The sequence below is a fragment of the Punica granatum genome, chromosome 8 (assembly GCF_007655135.1).
Source record: "Punica granatum isolate Tunisia-2019 chromosome 8, ASM765513v2, whole genome shotgun sequence".
Lineage (NCBI taxonomy): Eukaryota > Viridiplantae > Streptophyta > Magnoliopsida > Myrtales > Lythraceae > Punica > Punica granatum.
In genome coordinates, this window is record NC_045134.1 from 9,583,466 (window position 1) to 9,595,290 (window position 11,825).

At 36.5% G+C, this 11,825-nt stretch overlaps 3 protein-coding genes across 3 annotated transcripts; all 3 read left to right on the forward strand.

The window, feature by feature from the left end:
- Positions 1-372, forward strand: LOC116188703 (S-protein homolog 2-like). The gene has a single exon (XM_031518188.1). The coding sequence runs from the start codon at positions 1-3 to the stop codon at positions 370-372; it is 372 nt and encodes a 123-aa protein (XP_031374048.1).
- Positions 373-7,433: 7,061 nt separating this feature from the next.
- LOC116188704 (self-incompatibility protein S1-like) lies at positions 7,434-7,850 on the forward strand. The gene has a single exon (XM_031518189.1). It carries the CDS (start codon positions 7,434-7,436, stop codon positions 7,848-7,850), a length of 417 nt encoding a protein of 138 aa, XP_031374049.1.
- A 1,777-nt stretch (positions 7,851-9,627) lies between these two features.
- Positions 9,628-11,541, forward strand: LOC116188706 (S-protein homolog 2-like). The gene is made up of 2 exons (XM_031518190.1): positions 9,628-9,710; positions 11,250-11,541. The coding sequence occupies exons 1-2, from the start codon at positions 9,628-9,630 to the stop codon at positions 11,539-11,541; spliced, it is 375 nt and encodes a 124-aa protein (XP_031374050.1).
- The last annotated feature ends 284 nt before the right edge of the window (positions 11,542-11,825 follow it).

The following is an 11,825-nucleotide window of genomic DNA, read 5'->3' on the forward strand; positions in this document are numbered from 1 at the left end:
ATGTGGAAAAAGGGAACCATCTGCGTGGTGGCCGATGCGGCAGAGGTAACCGTAAAAATAGTCCCTGACTATCCCGGTAGCTCGAGCTTTGTTATCCACTGTGAATCAGGAGATGATGATCTCGGGGGCCACATTGTCGTGCAGGGGAGCTTGTACAGCTTCAAGTTCAGCCCCAATGCATGGGGGATGACACTGTTCCATTGCGCTGTGGAACGGGAGGGAAAAGGGCTCTCCTTCGAGATGTACAACGAGAATAGGGATCTCATCAGCAGGTGCGAAAAAATATGCCTGTGGAAGGTCAGGCCAGACGGCGTTGCAGGATTCGCGGAGCATTGGGACAACCCCGACTTATACTTCCCTTGGACAAGATGAATGGAAGTCGACCCAATTAGCATTGCTATGAAATGAAGATAGTGTGTGAAGGTATACTTGAATATAAATAAATTATTGCTAGATCCTATGATATAACACATCTAAGCTTTCTACTATATTCCATTGCGTGCATTAGTTCATAATATTTATTTACGTAATACAAGGAAAATTCTAAAATTTTTATTTTGGAATTTTTTATTCTTGTGTATCCTATCTATCTATCTATAAATTATAAAACAAAACTCTTGTATAATTGAACACATTTCAAGCTATTATATTTTCATCATTTTTTTTTAAATTTTGATTTTCTCATTGAATAGTGCATGTCCATTGCAAGTGGAGGAAGCCAACTGCCCCGTTACCCGAAAAGCCATTTCCCCCTTTTCTTCTTTTCATTTTATTTTTTCCCCTCATTTTAACCCTTTTCTTTTCTCATTTTTAAGGTTTCTCTTGAAAATCTTGATTATTTTCATTTTTATCCCTTATTTTGATTTCTTCTCACATCCTTAAAAGAATTTTGAAATTAGCATATTTTAGCTATCTATGCAAGGAGAGGAAGCTAAGTCTCTATTTTCGTTTTATCATTTTTATATTTACATGCATATTTGTAACCGCATAATGATACTATATGCAACTTTTGCTTATATAAAATTAATGAAGAATGACGACGAAAAATGTATTATTATAGTGTTAAAATATTTTTTTCTTAATTCTTTCTTCTTTTTTTCTTTTTAGTAAAAAATTATTATAATTAAATCCTTATCTATATACATAATTTAAATAACTAATAAATTTATAAAATCTCAATTAATCAATTCTAAAAAATATAGATAATATATAAAATGCATTAATTATGTTAAATTTATTGATAAACTCAAATATCTATATATTTCAAACTAATAGCACCAAACTAAAAATTTGATTTCAAGGGATGTATTGGGTACTTTATATGATAAAGTAGGTGTCTAGCAAGAACATTTCGTAAAGTACTATAATTTTCAAAGTAACAAATCAAATATATAAAACTATATACATAATATAAATTGTATACAATTTGAGGCTAAATTAAGAATTGTGAGATCGTACTAATACCACTATATTGTAAGATTAAAATAAATATAAACACATAGTTTCATTTTTTCTCCTCTTTCCCTTTCTCAGGTTTATTTTATTTATTTAAAATTTTCTACCTCTTTATTTTATATTTTAAAACATGTCCTGTAATATAGCACAGCTAATATAATTATAACTTTTATAAAATTTAAAAAATTGATTCGAGCAATATATAACGCGAGGGACTGGGAATTTTCGTAGTCAAGAAGTATAGTCAAGTGCATTTCCTTTTGTAAGAAACAAATCAGAAAGAATGTTATAAAATAATCTAATGAAGAAACAAAAGTTTGATTGAGATAGTGAGGGAAGAGACAAATAAGGAGAACAAGAGCAATAATAAGTGAAAAACAGGGAAATAATTGTTTTTTTTTTAATTTCTTACAGATTGAGTTTTAAATACAATATGAATGTATTCAAAATGGTAATAACACAAATTTTAATCTATATTAAAATTTTAATAATAAGCTTCTTATATATATACCAGCCACATCTATTAGGCCTCTATCGCTGTAGATCATATCTTTAATCAAAATTCAATCCATCAATATTTGCTTAAAATTGATGACTTTATCCCATTATTTCGTATTGTAATAAATTTCTAGAATTATATCAAAATTCTCATTATTCAGCAAAATGGAGCAAAAGTCTCCATTCATATTATTCGTTAAATAATTTTCTTGGACCCTCGGCATTGCCGCAAGCATTTTTCTGGTATGTATATATATATATATATATATATATATGGGTTAATTGCACTAGTGATTCAAGAAGTTTCATAAAGATTACAGATTGGTCCAAAAAGTTTTTTTGATAACTTATTGGTACATTGAGTTTCAAAATCGTTTCAATGTAATGCATTCCATCATCTCGTGTTTGACGTCGTTAGTTCGACGCTGACGTGACTTATTACTTGTCGGTGTTTATCTAATGTGTCAAAATTATACTATGTTTAACTCTACTCCAAACTTTTTAAAATTGCAAAACGACCCAAAGTTTTAAAATTTTTCAGAATGTACCCCACCTTCTCTCTCTTTTCATTCTCGACTTTCTCTCTCTCTTCATCTCACTGATTGATAATCTGAAGATTGAGGATGGCCATCTTGCAATCGCGATTGTGAAGCAAATCGAGGGTTTCCAGATCCTAGGGTTTTAGGGTTGGTAACGGAGTAAGGGAGGAGATCTAAAGATCGAGAATGGGGTCGAAGTTCGTCTTCATCGCTAGTGTGATAGCGACTTCCTCGAGCTTGACAATGGGTGCGACTTGACCACTGATGTCCTCGTCGGCGGCGGCATCCTCTTCTTCCCCATGCTCATGCTTCGGTTCGGTGCTAGCCATATCAAAGAATGTTAGAGCAGAGTATAGTGAGAAATGGAATGCAAGAGAGCCAAGCGGGGGCTCAATTTGATCGAGAAAGAGACAGAGAGAGAGAGAGGGGAGGAGGGGTCAGGACGAATCTCGCTGAGTCGAAAGAGAGGATGGGCTCGGGGTGGATTGTGCCTGAGTCAAAGGAGAGCTTGGGACGATGAACAGGGGGAAGAGAAGATGATGAACGGTGAACGTGTAGATGAAAGAGAGGGGTGGGGCAAAATTTAAAACTTTTGAAAAAAATTGGGTCTTTTTGCAATTTTAAAAAGTTTGGAGTAGAGTTAAACAGAGTATAACTCTGACACATTAGATAAACACTGACACGTAATAAGCCAAGTCAGCTTTGAACTAATGACGTCAAACATGAGATGACGGATTGCAATGCATCGAAATGATTTTGAAACTTAATATACCAACAAGTCACCAAATAAATTTTTTGGACTAACCTGTAACCTTTATGAAACTTTTTAAACCATATGTGCAATTAACCCATATATATATTGTGCGGACCCGAATTTCATCTCGTCGGGGCTCGCATGCGTGCGCTATCACACGGCCTGGGAGTATCCACCTTCCCGTGGGGATGCGTGACGGACACGCGTGAGAAGGAATCGCCACTTGCCATTTTACGATCCGAAGATCGAAGGCCAGCAAGTTACTCTGGCCTAGGGGTACGGGGTACACCTAGTTGCTAAGGCATTCGTCTTGCGAAATCGAAAATTCCATATTTAAGGATTCTATTACGTGCAAGATATAGGCCCTTTCGGTACTCTGATTGTCTAGGGTTTGCTGTTTTATTTCTTTTACCGCGTGAATTAGGTTGTACACTCCTCACTTGTTTTGACATCGTAACTTCGATGAAACACTCAGACTGTCTACTCACCAATCGAGGTCTTTACAACGACTGAATGAAAATACAGAAGTTGTTCTCACAATGTGCTCTCAAATAAATACAAAATACAGACGCGATACAGTAAATGGACCCGGTCAGTTTGCATTAGGCCAAATATTCCACTCTTGCTCACCGCATGATTTTGAATGACCGAAACCAAAATTAAGGCAACGCGGGCCCAGAGAGTCGACGGTCAGGTCCAACCGAATCGACAGATAACAGAAGAGTCGTTTGACTCTCGTGATAGTCATGGGATCGGTTGAGCTCCCGGGTTATGTCGGGCCACGCCTTACCTACCCGATCCAAGTCGTCTTCCGCATAGACACTACTAGGAGCGAAGCAATAAGTTGAGGTAAGACCCGATTCCGCACTCGGATTGCTCACACTCGGTATGAATGGGCGTTGGACTCGTGATCGACGGTGAGGGGCGTTGGACCCGATGTGCATCGTATCCTATGGGCTAGGGCTCGAATCGCGATAAAACAAACGCAAAATGGACAAAAACAGATAAAAACAAGCAAAAAACGAACAAAAGCAGATGAAAACAGATGACTACAGACAAATTGTGTATTGGCGCCAAGTTTACGTGATTAATCCAATTATGAACCAGGATTATTACGCAAACAATCTCCTAGCCTAAACGGATGAAAGAGCTTGTTTTTGTACGATGCTAACTCAACTAAAGATGTGTGGGTTTGTTTTAGATTGTTCTACATAGTGACAATGTGGTTTTTATAGATTATGCCAAAAACATATTTTTCACTTGAAAATCTAAAACCTATCCCTTTTTCCCTATTTGCTTGTGTTTGATTATGCCGAGTGCACAGTTAGTCGGATTATGTATTTCATATTTTCAAAGGAAGTTTCCTGTGACAGTGTTAATTGAGTTTCCGTTGAATCAGGAAATAATGGGAGTATTCAACAGGAACTGCATGATCACTTATGCGGCCTACAGAAACATTTTCCCGATCTGGGCTTTGGGAGAGTACTGATGTCGGGTTCTGCAGGCTCGCTGAAAGGGCAGCCCTTCTCCATCCTTAATAGGCCGATTGTATTGTCTGTTTTGTTTCTAGTTTGTTTTTGTAAAATCATGAGGTGTTCCATCTGACATTTCCTAGGAAAGAAAAGAGTGGCCGTCCAAGAAAGGTTCGGGAAGGGTGAGCGACTCTTGGTCGACTATGTTGCATTATAACAGAATGCTCTGATATGTTTCTAGGGGTCGCAACGCTACTCGATATTTAATCAGTGAAGTGTCTGCTTCTATGCATCAGCATCAGAAGTAGCAGCTGCCTCATTCAGAATATGACATGCGAGAGGGAGTGTTATATCGGTGTGTTTGGATTCAGAGTTAAAGTAATTTTGATTTTGGTTGTGGAAAATGACGAATGAGTTGGGATTATAAATTTGATTCGTGAAATGTGTGTTTTTGTTGTGTAGTGTGTTGAGTTAAAGTTAAAGTTAAAATTTTTAACTTGAAAAATATGTATTTTTATTATGTAGTGTGTTGAATTAAAGTTAAAATTAAAATTAAAGTGATTTTGATTGTAAAAACAAATATACCTATGTATGTTCTCTTTCTTAGAACACTCTGTTGTTACTTAATATCAGATTCGGTCTCTTCCCGTCTTGCTCGATCTTTGAGATTCCTTTTTGGCCTCTAAGTCGATTCTGGTCCATACTTTGTATCATACTACATAAGCGTAGATGACCCCATTTTCCTTCACCAGCGATAGGCCTTTTGAGTAGATGCTGTTATAAGATTCTTGGAAATAGGATTGGTAATGTTTCACACGACACGATAACATGACAAAGATACGATACGGAGTTAAACGGATTTGGGTTGAATATTTTTGATAATCGGTTTAAACGGGTTCAATCCGTTTAAACACGATTAATAAGCGTGTCTTACCGGATTGAACCAGTGTAACCTGATTATACAAGATTAAACCTATTTATTTAGACATGTTTAATCGTGTTACTATAATCGTGTAATCCGTTAATCCGTTTATATATTTGAATTTACCAAAATATCCTTATATAACCCTAACTTCCTAAGTCTTTAACTTAATTTCCTTTCTTTTCTTTTACCCAATCCAATACTATATAACTGCACATTCACTTCTGCTTCTACTCCTTTACTACCCTCCCTCAGATCTTATCTGCAATTTGATTCCTTTCTTATCATCCATCAATGACGAAGTTATGCTTCTTCGCTCTCATTGCTCTCCTCTTCGTGCACCTCGCATTGTCCGCAGATCCGCCTCATATCTCGCCCTTCCCTACTCCCAAGCTCGCTGTCGACTCTACTCCCAACCTCTCCCCTTCGAAGCCCACCACTTCGCCGACTCCCGCTCCTGCCAATATGCCTCACGACTCGATCTCATCCTCTCCATTGCTGCCTCCCTCGAATGCGACTCCCGCCTCTTCCCCGTCTACATCCCCCTCCCCTCCATCTCAATCTTTGTGTTAACGTATAAACATGTCGTGTTAACGTGTTTGGGTAAACGAGTTAATCGGATAAATAGGTCGTGTTAAGTGTCCAGGTAACCGGGTTGATCAGATAAACAAGTCGTATTAACATGTCCAAATACTGGTTATAATTGTATCGTGTATACGTGTACCTATTATGACACGTTTCGATAAACGGATTTAAACGGGTTGACACGGATATAAACGTGTCGTGTACGGGTTTCCAAAATCTGACCTGTTTAATAATCGTGTCGTGTACGGGTTATGACTTCGATGACACGAACTCGTTTAGACACAAACTCGTTTAGACACGATACGTATAAACACGATACGACACGATACGAATTGTCACTCCTACCTGAAAGTTTAAAATATATGGAAGGGCCAAGAAATCTGAGCCTTGAATCTTGATTCGGCCATCGGCCTACCAACAACGAGGAAGATCGATGGCCTGTTCAGGGCCGAGAATGGGCTGAACTTGAGGACGACTATCCAAGTATTTTTGAGTATGGGCTAGTCGACTGGGTGCTAGCCGAATATCAAGCCCCTTGAAATTTTTTGCGGTTGGCTTTTGCATCTGACAGTAGATGGCAGCTGTTTTGATATGTTACTGAAACAATCCTTGGATTCGTGGAATAGAAAAGTTAATGCTCTGATATGTTATAAATGTCGTGTCAATTTTAATTACTATGATAATTATTAATAATATAGTAACAACTTGTCCATTTAATTTGTTTGTCAAATGTATTTCAATGGCATGGTCAATTTATATGGATGGATTTACCATTTATAACTCTATTTAAATTGAAATGGGGTAATTAAGTTAATATAATATATGGAGATATTTACCATTTATAACTCCATTTAATAGATTATTCCGCTCTTCAAGGAGAAAGATGCAAGCCCCGTACTTAAATATAATTGGGTAATTAACTTAATATAATATATGAATATATTACCATTTGTAATTCTATTTAATAGAGTGAGAGTCTAATATATGCATATATTTACCATTTATAACTCTATTTAAATTGAAATGGGGTAATTAAGTTAATATAATATATGGAGATATTTACCATTTATAACTCCATTTAATAGATTATTCCGTTCTTTAAAAGGAAAGATGCAAGCCCTGTGTGTATATATAAGCAGATGGCCAGGACTTGAAATTTATCTCCAACAAAGAGTGGGACTGAGCCCAAACAGTCAATCAATATGACCATGTTTGAGAAATATGCTTCCTCATTCATCCTCGTCTCCTTGTTTCTGCTGTGGAACCAAGGAACTGTCTGCGTCAAGGCCGATTCGGTCACCGTCAGAATAGAGCCTGACTATCCCGGCAGCTCGAGCTTCGGTATCCACTGCGAATCAGCGGACGATGACCTTGGGGGCCACACTATCGCGCAAGGGAGCTTTTACAGCTTCGACTTCAGCCCCAACGTATGGGGTACGACGCTGTTCCACTGCGCATTGGACTGGCAGGGCAGAGGCGTCTCGTTCGCGATTTACGACGAGAAGAGGGACCTCATCAGCAGGTGCGACAAACTCTGCTTGTGGAAGGTCAGGCCGGACGGCGTTGTGGGGTTCCCAGAGAATCACAAGGAGAGTTCCGATTTGTTCTTCCCTTGGACGAGATAAATGGAAGACCCAATTATCATTTTAATGAAATAAAGATAGCATGTGTGTAAGGAAACTTTTACTTCGAGATTTATATAAATAAATTAGCTATTCTCCATGTGCCGAGTTGGGTTCCTATGGGTTAATTTACGACCCTTCATTTCATCCCTCCTCTTAACTTTATGTTAAAATTTTAATATAAAAAGTTAACAAAGAAAAGAAAAAATCAATGGATGAAGAATGAGAAAAATCAAAATTTCAAATCAAATTTAAACCCACCTGTAGAATTATTTTCACTAATAAAACCCAAATTTCACTTCAACACTCTCCTTTTACCGACCAGTGCCCGCTCTCCTATTAGCTGTTGGCTTCATCGAAGGAGAAGACTCAAGTACCAAACTAGGAGAGGAAGCCAAAGTATATATATATATATATATATATATATTGGGAGCAGAGGATAAAATTGAAGCAGTAGCGAAATGGAGGAATCCAACCTTACTACTTCGCCTCTCGTTGGATTCCTGTTCATCATCTTCTTCTTCTTTGTTATGATGAATGGAAGACCAAATTATCATTACTATAGGAATAATGAAGATAGTATGCGTGTTGGAGACTGTACCCCGAGATGAGTATAAATAAATTATTGCTAGATCGTACGATATAACACATCTAAGCTTTCTGTGATATTCCATTGCGTGCATTAGTGTATAATATTTATTTACGTAATAGCGAGGTTCTAAAAATTTACCTTTTTTGTCAATCGCGCCCAATAAATTTCACTTTAAATTTCTCATTTCTTATAACGTTTGCTCCTATAAATTTGGCCTGAATCATAACTAGGCACCAATTGTTGATGACGTAGACACTAACAACATCTAATCTTTTTCCAGCTGTATTTAAATGTCTACGTGAAATTCACAAAATCAAAACATTTTTTAAATGTAAAATATAAAAAAGAGACTAGAATGCATCCTTTCTTAGGCTGGGTGGTTGCTGGCGGGGCAACCTTTCTAAGGGTTGGTTTGGGAGTGCTATTGTTGAAATAGAAGTGTTGAAAGAGAATTATTAAAAAATAATTACTGATTCCTAAAAACTATTATTTTCTAAATCTACTGAAACATGATTTAAAATGGCTGATAAGTATAACAAAATTCATACTTTTATGTAAAGAATTTATCTATACCAAAAAAAGCAGATAAGATACGGACAACAAATTATACAAACAATATATATGCATATAATAATCTATGTTCGTTCAAAGTGCATCACAAAATCGAGTGCCTTAAGTGTTTTTGTGAGAATATGTATGAATTTTCTTCGTATGAATCTTATATCGTTAGACTCCAATACTACACCCCATGCTTTCTAGCTAAGAGCGAATTACAAAATAAAATATCCATCATCTTCTTTATCAAACATTTAGAGTTAAAAACAGTTGAACGTAGGAAAGCTTTGCCTCCGACCTTTCAAAAGTTGCAAGTTACTTCCCGACCTTCAAGGACTTGACTTTATCTCCAACAAATTAAAGAGTCAGACTGAGCCCAAGCAGTCAATCATTATGAGCATGTTTGAGAAATATGCTTCCTCGATCATCCTCGTATGCTTGTTGATGATGAGGAATGAGGGAACCCTCCGCATCGTGGCCGATGCAGCAGAGGTTACTGTCACAATAGTCCATGGCTATCCTGGCAGCTAGAGTTTCGGTCATTGCAAATCGAGGGACGATGACCTTGTGGGCCACATTATTGCACGGGGGAGCTTCCACGGCTTCAGGTTCAGCCCCAACATATGGGGGACGATGCTGTTCCCCTGCGCAGTGGACTGGCAGGGCAAAGGGGTCTCGTTCGAGATTTACAGCGAGAAGAGGGATCTCATCAGCAGGTGCGACGAGATCATATGGCGTAACACATCAGCTATTCTCCATTTAGAGTTGGCTTCCTATGGGTTAACTCACCACATTTCTTTTCATCCCCCCTTTGACTTGATTGTAAAATTAAAATATAAAAAGTCAACAAAAAAAGAAAAGTCAAAGGACAAAGAAAGAAGAAGACGAACACAAGTAGCAGGGTAAAATCAATTTTTCAAGTTAAAGGAAAATTAAATTGAAACCAACTTGTGGAATTATTTAGGCTAACAAAAACCAGATTTCACTCCAACACTCTTCTATTAGTGAAAATCTTATATGAAATGGTCTTATTAGCTATTGGCTTCATTGAAAGATAAGACCAAACCAAATTAGAAGGAAACCGAAGTGTATATATATATATATATATATATATATACACACTAATTGGGAGCTGAGCACAAAATAAATGTAGCAGTGAAATGGAGGAATCCAACTTTACCACTTCGCCTTCCCCTTGGATTCCAGTTCTTATTCTTTGTTCTTTGATTTTATTTATTTCGTATTTTACTTTTTCAATGTTTTTGGCTTCTCTTATTTTTTTAAATTTTATTTCTAAGAAATCTTGAGTTATTTTGGGTTATAAACGAGGCATAAGATCTAATACAATGAAAGAGAAATCCTAAATAACTAATACATGGGAATAGGTAATTTCACTAAGTATTGAATCTGTAATCTCTAAATCAACATGAATTGTATTTTAATAGCTAGTTAAATTTTTTTATTGATTTCATTTCAACTCTATATTGCTTAGGTTTTTTTTGTGCATAAAATAAAAATTGGTGATGTGTCATTTATATTGCACCCACAAGAATCTATCTCATACGTCGCGGAATAAATAATAGAAGGGCAAAAATAGAAAAGTATTGAAAAATATAGAATGAGAATAGAAAAAAAAAGAAAACAGAAAAGTTGACAAAGATACAAACTAATTACTGTATATTTTCTTGTAAGATATCATATTAATGAGATCCTGGAGTATAATTAAAAGAGAGAGAACTTAGAACATAATTGGTGAAGTAAAATAGGAAAAAGAGATTGGTTGGAAGAGTGAAAAATCAGGAGATTAGTTCACAGATTTATATAAATCTTGAAGATTAAATGAGGATATTTTGCTCACCCTTTAATATATTGTCAACTAAATATGAAATAAAAAGTATCCTATCCTAATATCCTTATCAAATCCCAAACCTAAAAAAATCCCAATTAAAATTTGGGATATATACTAAACATGGTCATTTTTTCGGTTACAACTAAACCTGATCTTTGTATGTACGTAAAATTTATTTATATATTCCTTATTTCTCTGAGATTGTAACCATTTAGAAAGGAAACAAGGCTGATATGAGTCACTTACTTTAAGAAGAAATGCATGTTATCATATGTAAGGAGTGGGACTGAGCCCAAATACTTCATCAATATGAGAATATTTCAAAAATATCCTCACTCCATCATCCTCGCATCCTTGTTGATGCGGCATAAGTAACCATAAAAATAGTCCCTGACTATCCCGATAGCTCGAGCTTTGTTATCCACTGTGAATCAAGAGATGATGACCTCGGGGGCCACATTGTCGTGCAGGGGAGCTTGTACAGCTTCAAGTTCAGCCCCAGTGGATGGGGGACGACACTGTTTCATTGCGCTGTGGAACGGGAGGGAAAAGGGCTCTCCTTCGAGATGTACAACGAGAATAGGGATCTCATCGGCAGGTGCGAAAAAATATGCCTGTGGAAGGTCAGGCCAGACGGTGTTGCAGGTTTCGCGGAGCATTGGGACAACCCCGATTTATACTTCCCTTGGACAAGATGAATGGAAGTCGACCCAATTAGCATTGCTATGAAATGAAGATAGTGTGTGAAGGTAGACTTGAATATAAATAAATTATTGCTAGATCCTATGATATAACACATCTAAGCTTTCTACTATATTCCATTGCGTGCATTAGTTCATAATATTTGTTTACGTAATACAAAGAAAATTCTAAAATTTTTATTTTGGAATTTTTTATTCTTGTATATCTACCTACCTATCTATCTATCTATCTATCTATCTATCTATCTATCTATAAATTATAAAACAAAACTCTTGTATAA